This window comes from Coregonus clupeaformis, chromosome 20, assembly GCF_020615455.1.
Source record: "Coregonus clupeaformis isolate EN_2021a chromosome 20, ASM2061545v1, whole genome shotgun sequence".
NCBI classification, from domain to species: Eukaryota; Metazoa; Chordata; class Actinopteri; order Salmoniformes; family Salmonidae; genus Coregonus; species Coregonus clupeaformis.
The window spans coordinates 3,429,664-3,446,788 of record NC_059211.1 but is presented as its reverse complement, the minus strand read 5'-3'; the positions used below and the strand labels follow the sequence as shown (position 1 = coordinate 3,446,788).

At 45.1% G+C, this 17,125-nt stretch overlaps 2 protein-coding genes and 1 long non-coding RNA gene across 3 annotated transcripts; all 3 read right to left on the bottom strand.

Moving 5' to 3' along the window:
• Positions 1-4,984: 4,984 nt before the first annotated feature.
• LOC121532563 lies at positions 4,985-7,040 on the bottom strand. Its single transcript, XM_045205258.1, has 3 exons — positions 6,013-7,040; positions 5,721-5,791; positions 4,985-5,391 (listed from the first exon to the last, which is right to left on the bottom strand). The coding sequence occupies exons 1-3, from the start codon at positions 7,034-7,036 to the stop codon at positions 5,221-5,223; spliced, it is 1,266 nt and encodes a 421-aa protein (XP_045061193.1). The 5' UTR covers positions 7,037-7,040; the 3' UTR covers positions 4,985-5,220.
• A 602-nt stretch (positions 7,041-7,642) lies between these two features.
• Positions 7,643-9,281, bottom strand: LOC123481462. Its single transcript, XM_045205736.1, has 4 exons — positions 9,125-9,281; positions 8,820-8,921; positions 8,327-8,680; positions 7,643-7,903 (listed from the first exon to the last, which is right to left on the bottom strand). Exons 1-4 carry the CDS (start codon positions 9,182-9,184, stop codon positions 7,643-7,645), a joined length of 777 nt encoding a protein of 258 aa, XP_045061671.1. The 5' UTR covers positions 9,185-9,281.
• Positions 9,282-10,167: 886 nt separating this feature from the next.
• On the bottom strand, positions 10,168-11,933 carry LOC121532562. Its single transcript, XR_006657091.1, has 3 exons — positions 11,870-11,933; positions 10,551-11,190; positions 10,168-10,380 (listed from the first exon to the last, which is right to left on the bottom strand). It is a non-coding gene; the product is annotated as an uncharacterized LOC121532562 (long non-coding RNA).
• Positions 11,934-17,125: the final 5,192 nt, after the last annotated feature.

The following is a 17,125-nucleotide window of genomic DNA, read 5'->3' as shown; positions in this document are numbered from 1 at the left end:
TGATTGGGTCTAGGAGATCTACGCGCTGTAGCTCAGGCCCTTTGTTCCGAATGTTCAGCAAAGTAGGAGATTTGGTGTGTGTGTTTAGTTATCTTATCTTGAGTAAGTCTGTGTGTGTGAGTGCATCTGTGGCAAGAGTCACGAGATGTTGTTGTCTATAATCAGCAATGACCCTAACACCCTGTGGTCAGGCGTTACCTGTTTCATCAATGTCTATGCAAGGTTGGTGTCAGCATTCTGTCTCTGAGTGTGTGTGTGTGTTCAGCATCATGTGCCTCTTGTGCAATGCAGAACATGTTTTCTGCAATATATGTGCCTTCGAGTTCTTGACAAAACTTGTCTTGAAAAAAGGAATTAGTTATAGCAATGTAATAGCAATAAGCTATTTATAAAAATAGCATTTCTTACAGTGGCGAAATTGCAAATCTGGAATAGGGGAAAGAGATAAACAACAGTTTGTTCATTAGGAGAAGATGGAAATGACAAATCCATGGTCTGGACATGGTCACATGCAGTGGCGGCTCCTGAAAAAAATTCTCAGGAGGGGCAATTTTTCTGATGATTTAGGTGACCTACACACATTTTAAAAAAGATATGTCCAGCAACAACATGAAGACAGGGGCAGCATATAAGTCAATACCAGAAGCATTTATTGACTGATCTGGGGAGATGGATTCCAGTTTCTGTGACAGATTATATATAATCTCTGATGCCTTTGTTATATTAGCTTTTGGTTGAATGTACTGTCGTAGTAAATATATAATGTTATAGCTTGGTCTGACTAAAATCTTGTGCATGACCCATTTTGTGTTGGGCGTTTGTTTTCAATCAATGCTGTTCCTATCCTATAACAATGGACAAAAGAATCCTATCTTGTCAGCCTTGTCAGCAGGTGGCCAAGGACAACACCCACACCATAGGTCTCTCAGTTCTTCCAACTCACAAGTTCTTGCTCTGAGGACACACACACACACACACACACACACACACACATCATCACTGATAACACACACACACACACACATCATCACTGTTAAACACACACACACACACACACAAAAATCCCCTCTCTTTAGGCTGAACATTTGAAGACAGAGAACCCGACTCAGAGCCAATGCAACAGTGGAGGGGACCTCGCCCAACTCATCAGGACCAATCAGAAGATCAGAACTACTAGATTCAACCTACATCATTTATTGTATAAAATGTCTGCACACAATGTTTTCGGGCTCTCTTCTCCCTAAGAGTTTGACGAACGAGTCCGTGCACGCGATTCCAGATATCTTTACCTCTGAATAAACTGCCTTTATTATACCATATCCACCCTGTCCAAAGTCTCTACTTGGTCTCAGTTCTCCAGTAAACTTGTGATTATCAACAGTACACAACGGTAACAAACAATTGGGGGAACTGACGGGGCAGATAGTAAGGTCGCAATGACACAGAAAGCAGTTCAATGTCGGGGTACAGAGTCGCTCTCTTACCAGGATCGCGGTCCGCTCTGACCAGGGTGAAGCCGGCCGGCTCCACTTCTCTGTCCGGGACTCTGTCATCCAGCCAAGTCTCCCAGCTGTATTGGGATTCCGCTGCCAGCAGCGTTTTCATTATTTAGTCCGTTCGTAGCGGGTATGTACACGATCAACAAGATCAGTCCAAAACCAACCACTGGAAATCCATGGTTGGCAGAATGTTTGTAAACTAAGTCTACAAATTAAAAACATAAAATAACGCCACACTGCAGGTCGCAACAGAGACGCTGCTAGCCGCTATTGTCTTAGTTACGTTCATGGTTACGTCACGTATGACGAAAGCGCGTAAGTGCAAGCCCACAGACACCCATAGAGAATGTATTGAAAGCTTTGAAATTTGAAAAAAATAGATTTTACATGACAGGCTATGAGAGACTTCTGGGCGATTTTCAACTTGACTGAAATCGCCCCAAAAACGGGCGGGACCATTTGAAGCACGACTTTAGCCTGATTTGACATTTAGTGGCTGGCAGATCAGACGTGAACACTGATAACTACTGTTGCCGTGATATAATTGATTAGAAAAAAAATCCCTTCCTTTTCCCGTTTGGCAGTGCGTCGCCCATATCGCCCTATTGAACAGGCCGTCCCTGGTCACATGATACATTGGGCGCGCTCCTGCTACCTACCATACACATTGCGCCAGCGCAACCGCGCGCAGCTCCACCAGAAAAAAAAGTGTAGCCTCCCGCTCAAGCCATCATTAGCAATGCGCGGACAGACAAGACGATATTCCTCTGCCCTCCAAAACCAAACAACAACGCTTTTACCGGTGACACTCTTCGGTAATATAAGGTAGTCCGTTTGTAACGCAAAATGGCTCAAAGCGGATTAAAAGAAGGCTTTTGTGTAATGTGATACTGGGAGACTGGGAGACTGACGCTTGTTCATGTTTCACGGATGTTACAGTTTTTTTGCCTCTGTAGCGTTGTATGTTAGCAATGGATCTCTATCCCTCTTCGGAGTCTGTTATGCGGATAGGGAGGGAGTCGTGCCGTTTGTTCCCCTTGTGCTCTAGCTGTTGATAGCTAGCCTCCAAATAAAATAACAATGAACTGAATCAAACAGTTTTGTTTTAGGCTTTTACCCTGCTGATATTTTAAAGACACACCCGGGAACATTTTGTATTTGTTGAACGAACCTTTTGTTGAAACTAGACAAACATTTTGGGATCACCAGCTTCTTTGGGCAGTGGTGCATTGAGGCGACACAACAATGGGATTATCTTTGACCATTGACTGAGAATTGTTTTTAAAAAGTTAATTTATCTCAGAGAATATAGTGGTGAGTTTTTGGACAGAGCGCATATTTGCGCGAAATTTGGATGACTTGACAATCTACCTGCCTAAATTTGTGGAGAAGACCATTGTGAGGACTCGCCGGACAATCGCATGTGTCCAGTCTAGTTGGTCTGGTCTAGAACGGCTTCATCACTGGAACACGACCACACAAAGCCTGCTAGAAAAACGATGGCGAATGACTCGATGCAAGTAAGTGTCCCCTGTAGCTCAGTTGGTAGAGCATGGCGCTTGCATCGCCAGGGTTGTGGGTTCGTTTCCCACGGGGGGCCAGTATGAAAAATGTATGCACTCACTAACTGTAAGTCGCTCTGGATACGCGCTTAGTAGTCGGACGTGTTTGTCTCGAGTTCTGCTACTCAGTTTAGCCGTTTGCCTACAACGACACCACGGCAGCATGCGAACGCTGCTGGACAGCAGCTGGATAAAGTTTGGGCCAGCCGGCAGAGGGTCCATCGATTGGGTGACTGGGTCACCTTCTCCCCCCACGGTAGAGAGACAGTTACAGGTAAGGGATCATCAGCTTGTTGTTACTGAGTGAGTCTGATTCAGCAGTAGTCTTTACATGTAGACTACTGTAAGACCCAGAGATGTAACTTTTTGGTAGGCCCAGGAGGTAGGCAACCTGAGTCCTGGAGAGCTGCAGCAGTTTTTGAGTTGACTTTTTTTTGAGTTGACGCTGACCAAGATCACACGCGCCGCCAGTCTGACCAGTCGGAAAGAGTCCATGAAGATAGAGGACCTGGAGGCCTGGCTGTGTCCGGAGATCAAGTCCAGTGGACGCTACGTGTGACTGGGGAACACTGGGACTGTCTCTCAAATGGCACCCAATTCCCTATATAGCCCACATTGGGCTCTGGTTAAAAGTAGTGCACTTTGTATGGAGTAGGGTATAACTAGCAAGCTCTTAAAATAAGGGGTTTTCAGTGGACTAAGAAAAACATCAGACCTGAGTTAATCTTTTGTGGGTACCAGCTTTCTACACAGAGGAGTGTGCAATTGTATGAAAGCTGGAAGCTGGAAATTGCATTGACTGGCTGTACAGCATACAGTACATCTAGATTCTCTACAGAGGACATACGCTGACTATGTACAAACCGTAGGTCACAGTAGGCAAATAAAACTCTTTCAACGATACAAAAAAAATATACAATTAATTTGCATTGTTTTTATCTCCTAAATGAAACCCATTTTTACTTCCACACTACAACCCTCCTGTACCTGTGTTGTTTTACAGTTTGTTCCTTATTTGGAGACTTAAGAATGTCAATGTGCAAAGTACAAGAATGTTAGTCTTATATGTAATACTGTATGTTATTTGAATTTTATTGTAATTGTATTTATATGTAAGAAGGTACAAAGACCTAGCCTGGGTACCATGCCTTTGACAGGAGTGGCAAGGGGTGGAATGTTAGCTAGACTGGTACCTGGACTTACAAAGACCTAGTCCAGGTTAATAATTCCCTTCATTCCTTGGAATCACATCATGAATGTACTCCTAAAAACCTCAGACCTGATACGTTTTATAGACTACATAACAGATATGCAGTATAATTTACAAGTAATATGTTTGTACAAAGTGTTATATTGTTTTAAAATAAATAATAAGAAAAGCATGGTTATGATTGACAGAGTTCCGTCATCATCACTTATGCACTTTGGCTGCAAAGTTATAATCACATGCTGCCCCACTATGGTACATCTTGGTCATATCATGTAGACTATGTAGAGGTGAGCTCTCCTTTCCAAACGCATGCCTTACATTACAGCTATGGTCTTGCTGCGTTTCTGAGCAAGATTGTCAAGAAGTGTTAGAAATGTCCAGGGGTCCAACTAGATCTAGCAGCTACAGCATTTCATATTCTACTCTTTGTACCATTTATTCTTGTAAATGATCAGTTTCAGATAACTAGACTTCATGGAAGCGTTTTTTATTTAAAGCGTATTTATTCACCAAATGTTAATTGTTGTTAATTAACCAATTAATTTGAATAGTCTACTGTCTACATTATCGCAAAAGCCCAAAATTCAAAACATAATGTATTTTCGGCAAAATAAATGTGTTTATCTAATCAAAAACCACATATTAAAACACAGATTTTCAGGCTACACCATAGAACAATAAAATTGTTTATTGGTTTATTTGTTTATATCATGTAAAAGTAAGAAAAGTCACAAAAGTCATGTCTTTAGAATATAAAAGTCATACAAAAGACATAAAAATAAACTATAGCCTCTGGTAAGCTGTAAATACACATCCTGTAGCCCAAAATGGAAAATAAGACATGCTATTACATGTTGTCTGTTTGGGATCTGCGGTAGGCTTCGTTGTTATATCTGTCTCCGTGTAAATGTGTGTGCGTCCATACATTCGGTTTGTGTGGATGTCATTTCTAGTATCCGCGCCTGCGACAAACCCTCATCCACAATTCCTTCGCTGTTTTTTTCTTACGGCCAAACAAACCCCAGAACCAGCCGCAACACTTCTCCTTCTCCTTCTCCTTTTTATTACTTTCCTCCTCCATCATTGCCATCCATCCCTTCATCCAGAAGGGTTCGGGTTCCTGTGAACAAACAGAGTTGGTGAGTCGAAACTACAGGCACCTTAATTGGGGAGGACGGGCTCATAGTAATGGCTGGAACGGAATCAATGGAATGGTATCGAACACATCAAACATGGTTTCCATGTGTTTGATACCATTCCAGTGACTCCATTCCATATATTGTTATTAGCCGCCCTCCCCACAGCAGCCTCCTGTGGTGGAAACAAACCGCAGGAAGCCATCAGCATCAGCAACCTGGCAAAGCTGAAGCTGCAGCTCAGTACAGGACAGACAACATTCAAATTGACTGAAATTATCAATGAGACAACACAGAATACAGTGTAGCTTACCTTCTCAAGGAGGAGTTTCTTCATTCTGTCAGCACTGGCTTTCTCAATGCAAAGCTCCAGCTTGGTCTTGTCTAGGGAAAATGGTGATAGGACAAGATAGGACATTTGAACGGAAGTGAAGAGTTCAAGTTGTTATTGTCCAACTGGTTAGCTGACTGTTACATGTAGCTGTTTACTCTACATCGGATATTGTTGTGAAATTGTGAATGAAAGAACATTGTGGAATACAAGTAATTTACAAGAGACTAGGCCTGATTCTGAATGTAGCACACCAACAGTAACAGTGTTCTACCTGTATTATCTGGACAGCTGGTCTCTCTCTTGACCGGGATGTTGATGCAGTATGGCCGGTCATCACCCTTGTTGGTGTCCTTGGCGAAGGTCAAGGTAGGCCTCAGTTGAGCCATGATCTCTCGGACCATGATATCGCAGACCAGCAGAGACCGTATGTCTGGGTATAGCTGGGCTTTAACCAATGGCCACTCACGGAAAGTCCTGAAGTAGTTGCTCCTGATAGAGAGTGAGACGTCTTCTAAGAATGTGGCCATCTTGTCTGGCTCATCGTTGAGCTTCTTCAGAGTGCATAAGAACAGTCTTTGGTTTTGGTATTTCAGTGCCTCTTTCTGAACCTGGATATCTATGTGCTCTACCATATCATTGCAAAGTGGGACGTCTTCCCATGAACCGTACTGCTGCTTGATTGTGCATGAATCTGGGAAGACAGCGTCAAAGACTTTCCTGACAAGACTAACAGGAACAATATCAAGGTTTGTCACCTTTGGTTTGTTCCTCTCTGCCTCCTTCTGAGCCTGGTCTTGCACAGGCTTTCCACAGTCCTTTGGTTTGTTCCTCTCTGCCTCCTTCTGAGCCTGGTCTTGCACAGGCTTTCCACAGTCCTTTGTGGTTGACTCGAAAACATCAGTCTGTGGGAACTGCTTCAAAAAGGCAGCCTGACTGACGTCGAGAGCAAGAGGATTAACGGGGACTGTGTTGCTTGATGTTACAACCTCCTCATCGTCGTCCCCGACAAAGTATTTGGGGTTGATCCAGACTACATCTCTGTTGGAGGAACGAGGCAGAGAAACACGGTGGATGTAGTCCAACTTGATGTGGTCATTCAACGGGAAAGCCTTCTGGAACAGTGCCAGTTTCCCGACCTGGGACCCGTAGTGATTGTAGATGGTCTTCCTAAGGTCCTCGGGTAGGGCTACTGCAAAGAGCTTGCTCTCCATTGCCTCTTCGCAGCTCCTAGCAATTGGACGCTGTGGGCCGAGGACTTGAAGCGGATAGGTGTCACTAATGCCCTTGTACACCATTAGGATCCCCTCACAGATAGCACTGGGGATGGTGGAGATGATCACTGGGTCCTTCATGGCAACCAGTTTTTTTATCTTGATTGTTGTGCCAAACTGATGTATCATGGCACTCTGCATGTGCAACACTGTCTGCCTCATGTTGCAGAAGGGGGCACAGCTTTTCATCCACAGAAATACCTGGAATCTTCCTCAAGATGTTAAAAGCTACTGAGGCCATTTTAACAACCAGTAAGAGCAGAGCCTGTTGGTCAAGCTGTTTAGTACCGTGTCCGTTCATTGGATGAAGTTTTAGAATAAACTTCACTACGAAGTCATTGAACAGTTCTCCGCTAATGATCAATCTAGCAGGTAGAGGACAGATGTTCACCATATCCTGACTAATATGTCTCTCCTCTTCATTGGCAGCATTTACATCAGGCACTGTCTTAGAAATGCATAGACCTACGAGATTAACAATGTACCTTGTCAAGATGTGTGACCTGATTCCCAGTGCTCTCGCCAGCACAGGTTTTGGGCCTAGAACCTCCTCCAGGTTGTTGATAACAGCCTTGGCCACCTCATAAGCATCAATGGACTGCTGAGTGTTAGACATCTCCTCATCCTCAGTTACTTGAACCCAGGAATAGACCACAGAAGAGCTTTGGTGTTGTTGATGATAACAGGTGTCTCCAAATAGACTCCCTCCTGAAAGGCTTGGGGATCTACTTGAAGAAGCACCTGGGTGATGATATGCTTAATGGTAGAACCAAGTACCACAATCTGCTTTGGCATGGTCTTGTATGCAGTCTTCATCGTGGTCTCAATGTCTGTAAGGGCCGTTTGGAGTATGGGACAGGTGCTAAGGTCAAGGACCTCAACCTTCTTCTCCTTCACGTGGTAGAGAAAGAAAGGCATTGTAATGTTAGTTCTATGTACACCTCTGGTGTCTTTACTGCCTAGCACATGTCTTGTAGTGTATTTCTTATTACATGTACAGGTATAGTACTACACTGAGAGAAAAAAGGTGCTATCTAGAACTTGAAAGTGTTCTTCAGCTGTCCCCATAGGAGAACCCTTTGAAGAATCATTTTTGGTTGCAGGTAGAATACCTTTTGGGTTCGATGTAGAACCCTTTCTACAGAGGGTTCTACATCAAACCCAAAAGTGTTATTTCTACCTGGAACCAAAAAGGGTTCTACGTGGAACCAAAAAGGGTTCTCCTATGAGGACAGCCGAAGAACCCCTTTGGAACCCTTTTTTCTAAGAGTGTAGTATACAACAAAAATGCACAAATAAAGGATCCAGTCTTACCTTGTCTACCTGGCTCTCCAGGACCTTCATGACATTGACTGCTGAGGATGAGGAGGGATAGGGGATCAGGTTTGCCTTGAAGACCTCAGCCTTCTTCTCCTGGGCTTCTCCATCCGCCACCTTGTCCAGCAGGCTGTCCATGACCTCCCTGACCTCCTGTGGAATCTCCACCTGGGTCTGGCTGAGGAACTCCACCTGGAGCATCTCATCTGACCTGATCTCAGGTTGGGCCTGTTTCTCTGAGAGCATACCTGCTGTGTCGCCACTCATCAGAGCTGCAGAACCAAGATGCTCATGGGAAGTAACCCATGGCTTGGCCTTGTCAGTCAGGAGCTGCTGCCCCTCCATGGCTACCTTCAGACGGAAGAGAGGAAGACATTAGTTCATACTGTTCCTTTGTGAACTTAAGGTGCAATAACAGGTAAATAAACAGTCTATGTGGATGGTAGCAATGGTGTACTATAGTTTAGGGAATGGAAAAGTATGAGTATACCTCTCCTGGGGACTGGTGACATTGGCTTAGTGTCACGCTCAGCTCTCTATGAATTTCCTGCTCGATCTCATGGAGTCTCTGGCGACCCTTCACCTTCAACATCTGTACGCACAGTAGGAGTTTAATATTAGCAGTGGTATCACACAGGACATTTTATTTTATGGCCTTGACAATGTCATTTTGTTCAGGATATCACAGATTTATCATGGATGTGGTCGGTCCAAAATGTATTAAAAACTACAGGAGAACATCAAAATAGATGCTTATACACATGAGAGCTATTGTATAATTAATGGCAAACTTACCTGCTCATCAAGGTAACAATCGACCCAAGAAGACCCTTGGATGGATGTAGAGTCATCCATATTTGGTATCACCAGGAGACCAGTATAACAGCTAGAAAATATTTATTTACAGAAAACTCAACTAAAAACTGCTAAACTGTGCTAGAAAACTTATGTAAATCCTAAATAAGAACTAAACAATCGAGCAATGTAACCAAGTAGTGTATTATAGCAGTCTGAATTCAGAATATATGTATATAAAAATAGAACTATAGAATGCTCAAAGAATGCTCAAATATAGAACTTTAGAATCTTTGGCAAACATAAGACATTGTGATCACCACTAGATGGTGCAAGTGAACTAAAAATAACTGCGGCAAGGACAGCGCTAGAAAGTATTCTGAAACAGAACGCTTTTCATTCTGAACTGCTTAGATGTCACAGTAGGCTGTTTTGCGTGATAGAAATAGAACAGCGCTGCAAACGTGAAATATTATCAATAAAGAAAAAATAATTACTCTATCTTTATCATATGGAAAAATGTAATGTTTAATTACTCCATCGTTTACAAACAAATAATTTACAATTTAAGTACAGTACTGAGACCCCATGTTTTGAAAATATTCAATTATTTTTGTTTTCTGAAACACAATGATTTATTTTCAATAAATAGTTTTCTTTCATAAAATAACACTCCCATACAAATGAATGACAGGTCAATACTTTTATTCTTAACATCATACAAAATGATTTCCAACAACCACACAATACAGTAACATACTGTGTGCTCAATAGAACCTTGGATATGAACAGACATCAGATGCAGTTCAAATGTATCACTAGCTGGTAGGGAATTGGTAATAAAACTTGCTATCTTTAGAAATTATATTTGTTTTTATACAATACGTAAGGAACCATAAGGAAACATTTGTCATGGATGACTGGCTAGTTGGAACCAGAGCTATTTCAGTGTTCAGTCCTTAATGTCCTTCCCAATAGTTACTTAGATTTGAAAACATTAGCCGAACATAACACAATGTAAAACTAACAATAAGTCATGTTAAATCCTTTAATCAATGGGAACATGTTATGGTCAAAGATAGTTCTAGAAAAGTGGCTTGTCTCTTTATGTTGTTTCAGGACTGGGGCTTTCCACTGGGCTCTGTTGAGAGAACAACGCCCCCAGTAGACAGTCAGTAGCACTGCAGGCAGTGGGCTCCTCTCCTCCCAGACACAAAAGCCTGTGGTACTGAGCCTGTGGAACCCAGCACAGCACCCTGGAACACACACACACACAGAGACGCACAAACACACACGCACCAGGCACACACAGTGTGAGCTATATTAACATGGTACTTGTAAGGTACTTAGTCTTAAGTAGAAAATCTTATTTAAATAAGTCAAAGATGAAAGAGTGTTGTGTAGCGATCTGAGTGTGACTTTGTACCATTCGTAGATGTCGTCTGTCACGGGTTCCGGCTGCGTTTGGACCCACTGACCGATTGACCACATCCTGACCACGTTGCCTATAGCAACCGTCTCCCCTTTACCCTCTCCATCGCCCCCATCAGTGGGCTCCTCTGGGATGTCCTCGTAGCACAGGAAGTAGCTGCTCGAGAAACACACACAGTCACACACAAATACAGACACAGACACAGGCAGTGAGATGCCATCTGATCAACTGTTCTTAGGCCTGAATTCCAAAATGTACATTGTCATCCAACATCTCAGTTCAAAAGAGTCCCAAAGTATTCTTGGCACTAATATTGTACTACAATTATTGTTTATTGACATGTTATGCTTTACTTTAACCCTTTCTCTACCTCCCCCTCTCTCTCGCTCTCACTCACTACTCTGTCTTGGTAGCTCTCTCTTTCCCTGCCACTGGCTTGTCCTCCTCTGTCTCTCCCTCCATCTCGCCATCAGTTTCCTGCTGTAGGCTCTCTCTGGGTCTCTCCACATTCCAGCGCATGCGTTTGTACAGGCCAGTGTCGACCCCAGCCAGGTACGGAGCTGGACAACAGTACCGGTATATGGACAGCCTCACACTGTCTATCTGACACTTGCCTATGTAGAAATGGGAGATACTGGAATGGAGAGAGGGGAGAATGATAGATACATAAATGGCTGGATGAAGGATTGTGGAATGAATGTCAGACGAATGAGAATAAGGATTGACAAGTCCAAGCAGCTGTCCTCTAAAATATTTGGCTCATACTCCAGAATGTTCCATTTGTGGATCTAAATACAGGTATTCAAGTAGTGTTGGTACATATCGTCGCTGTCTGATGAAAACCTTGTAACTCAAATTTTGTGTTGAAAGCACTAACTTTCCTCAGTGTACTCTGAACATTTCATAACTCTAGGACCAATAAAATGTATTCAAAATAGCTTCTGAAATCTCGAAATTGTATGTTCGTTAAAAATAGTCTAATATGGGAGTTTTTTTCAATTTCCTGAAAAGTGTCTGTTTTGGAGATTAGGTTTTCACCCGACAGCGGCGCTATGCGTCTGTATGTGCCTATGTGTGTGTTTAGTGGCTCACTGCCTTCAGATGTTATGGTGTAAGTACCAGAGGAGGCTGGTGGGAGGTGCTATGAGGACGGGCTCATTCTAATGGCTGGAATGGAATAAATTAAATGGTATCACACACATCAAACATATGAAAACCACATGTTTGACTCCATTCCATTTACTCTACTCCAGACATTACAATGAGGCCGTCCTATAGCTCCTCCCACCAGCCTCTTCTGGTAAGTACAGCACCTGGCCGGCTCAGCCTCCTCCAGAGAGAGAAAGTCAAAGGAGGCGTAGGTCAAGACCAGCTGCTGGGAGAAGTCTAACAACTGGAGAGATGGACAAACACATAAATACAGACAGACAGACAGACAGACAAATACACACAATTACTCAATACACACCACTCTCAGTTTACAGCATCTCTTGATTTTTCTCTATTATTTCTCAAACCTCTCATAAGCCTTTATTCTTGACCAGAGTTGATTCACAGATACATTTATGTTTGTGTGAAGTGTAGAATACATTTAATATCAATAAACAGTGCAAAGGGAAGGGATCACTGCCGCTACCTCACTTTCCAACCAAGGTGCATGAATTGAAGATAGAGAGGCGATTCAGCAACACTTGTCAATAAAGAGGGACAGTTTTGTCCTGCCCGGATTCAGGTGAGTAGGATTGTGTTTCGAAAGGCTCTTACTCGTGAGCGGATGTACACGGGCAGAGGCGTGCGCTGGGGCAGGGAGCTGCGAGCGGTCGACTCCAGGTAAGTGAAGTAGGGCTGACAGGTCCGCAGGAAAGTAGGCACCACACGAGCAAAGTTTTCCTTTTGCAGATTGTCACGTCTGCAGACAACACACACACATGGTTATGTCACAGGACAGGGATTCATTATGTATTACTTTAATCCTTTTGATAAATAATAAACAATAACTTGAAACACCACTAGATGCAATTGTATAGTTTAGGTGCACTAATCATTGACTCACCTAACCTTTACCTATCATTATCTTAGACTACATTAACAACTTTCCTAACTGACTCTAACGTTACTTGTATAAAAGATGTGCCTGAAACTCATCCGCCTTATTCAGCAGGTACTGGAGTTGCTGTTCAATGGGTCTGAGCTTCTGATCCATCATGTTGATGTCATGGCATGAGGACGTGGACTTCCAAGCCGCATCCCCTGTGCTGTCCCTTTGATCGCCACATGAGGGCGCCAAAGCACGATCCTCTAAATGCTCCACATTTTCTGAGAAATTGCGGGAAATAATTTGCTGATTTGAGTTTGACTAGCAGAGTTAGCACGTTTTTTCGTCTACATAATTATTAAGCTACCTATGCATTTTGACAGAAAGTCACCTGTGTCTGGTGATGATTCAGGATTATTTTTCGTCTCCCCCGTTCCATGCTTTCTTCCTATGTGACCTGGCTTTCTGGTGAGTTTGCTTAGGTTGACACCTCCTCGAAATCCTTCATTAGCTAGCTAGCTTTAGCTTGTCAGCTAGCTAGCAACTGCACTATAAGACACGGGTTTCTTGTGTGTTGTGTATTGTTGGTGAAACCATAATTAGGAGAGGGAGTACAAACCATCGACGCTAGACAGAGAGGAATTTGCTTAAGCAAAAAGGCAGTTTATTAAACACAGAGATATCTGTTACTGTTAGCTACATGCATGGGATCCTGCTAATTAACATGCATGGACCCAATCAATTGCCTCTTATGGAGACAGTTGAGAAGGATGATTAAAAAGAGTTTACAGCATTACTTTATACAATGTAACATAAAGGAAGGGGTCCTTCTTCTAGTCCCTGATTGGTTCCTGAGGCGTAGGAGGCGGGTCTGCTCTGTCCAGAGTAGAAGCCCCATTGGTGCACGGCAGAGTCCTCTGCCCTTGGCACCCGACCAGTAGAAGGGGGGGGGGGGTTGAGAATGAGTGTGCGTCCACAGTGAGATGTCTGTGTGTGTCCAGGGAACTCGTGAGGAGTATCTGTTGGTTTATGGCCGGAGGTGGGGGTGTTGTCCTATTATCGCATTCCTAGGCTATCTGGTGAGAAGATAAGGTCTTCTCCTCTGTGCTTTGTTCTCTGACCTGGAACAGCATTTATTGAAAACAGGCTCCAAATGGGTCTTGCACAACATTTTAGTCAGACCAATCTATAACAAATTATATTTACTACGACAAATCCCCCTCTTCACGTCTCCCAGACGTGATCCATTAATTATGGTGGCATGAAGCATAGTTGAATCAGTCTTAAAAGAAAAACAATAATGCAGAAAAGTAAACAACACATGATAACGCATAATGCAATTGTAAAAAATTTCAACCATCCCCCTCTAGCATACTAATTATATGGCCAGTTAATTAAACAATGTTAGTCCCCCTCTAGTGAGTGAATACAACAATCAGAGTTGGTCTTCGAAATCGCTAACCTCCAATTGTCGCTGTTCTGGTTTGTAATTGTCACGGTTTCGGCCGAGGCTGCTCCTCCTCCTGGTTCGGGCAGGCTTCGGCGTTCGCCGTCCCCGGAGTACTAGCTGCCACCGCTCTATGTTTCTGTGTGTCATTGCTTTGGTCTGTCTGTCACACCTGTGTTTGTTTTAGTGTTGATTACGTGTCTTATAAGTTCCATGTTGTAATCTAGGGTTTTTGTGTGTTGTTGTCCGTTGCCACGTTGTTATGATACGTTGTTATTTTTCCGTGTCATTTTTCCGTGTTTAAGTGTTTTACGCGTGTGCGTATTGTTCCTCGCCTCTTCTTGTTTTCGAGGTCGGGGCTTGTACACTTGCTTTGGACACTATTAAAAGTCTTGTTGGATTTACCTCTGCTTCCTGCGCTTGACTCCTCCACCACATCCACGACGGCTCATGACAGAACAACACACCTCGTTCATGGAGTCAGCAGGATCAGCGGCGTCTCCCGAATCCCTGCTGGACCGGATTAATTTCCAGGACGCTATGATCCAGCAACTCGGGACCACTATGGACAAGGTGTCCAACACCCTGCGCCGTTTGGTGAACTCTGAGGACCCTTACAACATCGCATCACCAACGGCCAATCCTCCTCTCTCAGTACCGGAACCCAATGTTAGTCCCCCTCTAGTGAGTGAATACAACAATCAGAGTTGGTCTTCGAAATCGCTAACCTCCAATTGTCGCTGTTCTGGTTTGTAATTGTCACGGTTTCGGCCGAGGCTGCTCCTCCTCCTGGTTCGGGCAGGCTTCGGCGTTCGCCGTCCCCGGAGTACTAGCTGCCACCGCTCTATGTTTCTGTGTGCCATTGCTTTGGTCTGTCTGTCACACCTGTGTTTGTTTTAGTGTTGATTACGTGTCTTATAAGTTCCATGTTGTAATCTAGGGTTTTTGTGTGTTGTTGTCCGTTGCCACGTTGTTATGATACGTTGTTATTTTTCCGTGTCATTTTTCCGTGTTGAAGTGTTTTACGCGTGTGCGTATTGTTCCTCGCCTCTTCTTGTTTTCGAGGTCGGGGCTTGTACACTTGCTTTGGACACTATTAAAAGTCTTGTTGGATTTACCTCTGCTTCCTGCGCTTGACTCCTCCACCACATCCACGACGGCTCATGACAGAACAACACACCTCGTTCATGGAGTCAGCAGGATCAGCGGCGTCTCCCGAATCCCTGCTGGACCGGATTAATTTCCAGGACGCTATGATCCAGCAACTCGGGACCACTATGGACAAGGTGTCCAACACCCTGCGCCGTTTGGTGAACTCTGAGGACCCTTACAACATCGCATCACCAACGGCCAATCCTCCTCTCTCAGTACCGGAACCCAGTGGCATTCGGCTCTCACTCCCGAGGGCATATGACGGTTCTGCAGCCGGGTGTCAGGGATTTCTCCTGCAGGTAGAACTGTACCTTGCCACTATACACCCGGCGCCCTCGGGATACGAGAGCGTCTCCGCCCTCATCTCCTGTCTCTCCGGCAAGGCGTTGGAATGGGCCAACGCCGAATGGAGGGGAATAGACGCCGCTACCATCACCTACGCGGAGTTCTCTCGCCGCTTCAGGGCTGTTTTCGATCATCCCCCGGAGGGGAAAGCGGCGGGAGAGCGTCTATTCCACCTCCGACAGGGGAAGAGGAGCGCACAGGAGTTCTCACTGGAGTTCCGGACACTAGCGGCGGATGCGGGGTGGAATGAGAGGGCCCTCATCGACCAGTACCGATGTAGTCTACGTGAGGACGTTCGTAGGGAGCTGGCCTGCAGGGACACCAACCTGTCGTTTGACCAGTTGGTGGACGTTTCCATCCGTCTGGATACCCTGCTGGCTACCCGCGGACGTCCCGAGTGGGGGTCGTCCAGTCCACCCTCCAGCGCCCCCGAGCCGATTCCCATGGAGCTAGGGGGTGCTGGCGCTAGAGAGAGGAGGAGAGGGAACCCGAGGGGGGCCATCCACTGCACCACCTGCGGTCGTGGAGGACACACTGCGGCCAGGTGCTGGGGAGGGTCTCCTAGGGGAGGTGACAACAGGCCACGCACTGGGGAGTCATTTCAGGTGAGTAGACGCCCCACTCACCCAGAGCTCTCTGTTGATCACATGAGTATTCCTGTGAGGTTTCCACAGGTGGCACCTCATTCCCAGCATAAGGCGCTAGTAGATTCAGGCGCAGCTGGGAACTTTATTGATCGGGCATTTTGTAGTAGGTTAAGGATTCCCCTTCGGCCGGTAGACAATCCATTTCCTGTCCACGCACTAGACAGCCGGCCGTTGGGGTCGGGCCTGATCAGGGAGGTCACAGCACCACTGACTATGACGACGCAGGGGGGTCATGAGGAGAGCATTCAGTTTTATCTGATTGACTCTCCTGCGTATCCCGTGGTGTTGGGCCTTCCCTGGTTAAGCACCCATGATCCTACTATAGCGTGGCAACAGAGGGCTCTTATGGAGTGGTCTGCTCAGTGTGTAGGGAGATGTCTAGGTGTTTCCGTAGGGGCAACATCGGTAGAGAGTCCGAACCAAGTGCCCGCACTGCGCATTCCCCCCGAGTATGAGGATTTAGCACTCGTGTTTAGTAAATCAAGGGCAGCACGGCTACCTCCTCATAGACAGGGGGACTGTGCGATAAATCTCCAAACAGGAGCGGCTCTTCCTCGGAGTCATGTGTATCCCCTGTCTCAAGAGGAGACAGCGGCTATGGAGACATACATAGCCGAGTCCTTGACACAGGGATACATACGGCCCTCTACTTCCCCAGTCTCCTCGAGTTTCTTCTTTGTGAAGAAGAAGGACGGGGGATTGCGCCCGTGTATTGATTATCGTAGTCTCAATCAGATCACAGTTAAATACAGCTACCCACTGCCACTGATTGCGACGATGACGGAATCATTACGCCGGAGCGCGATTCTTCACAAAGTTGGATCTCAGGAGCGCGTACAATCTGGTGCGCATTAGGGAGGGGGATGAATGGAAGACAGCATTTAGCACCACCTCGGGTCATTACGAGTATCTCGTCATGCCATACGGGTTAATGAATGCTCCG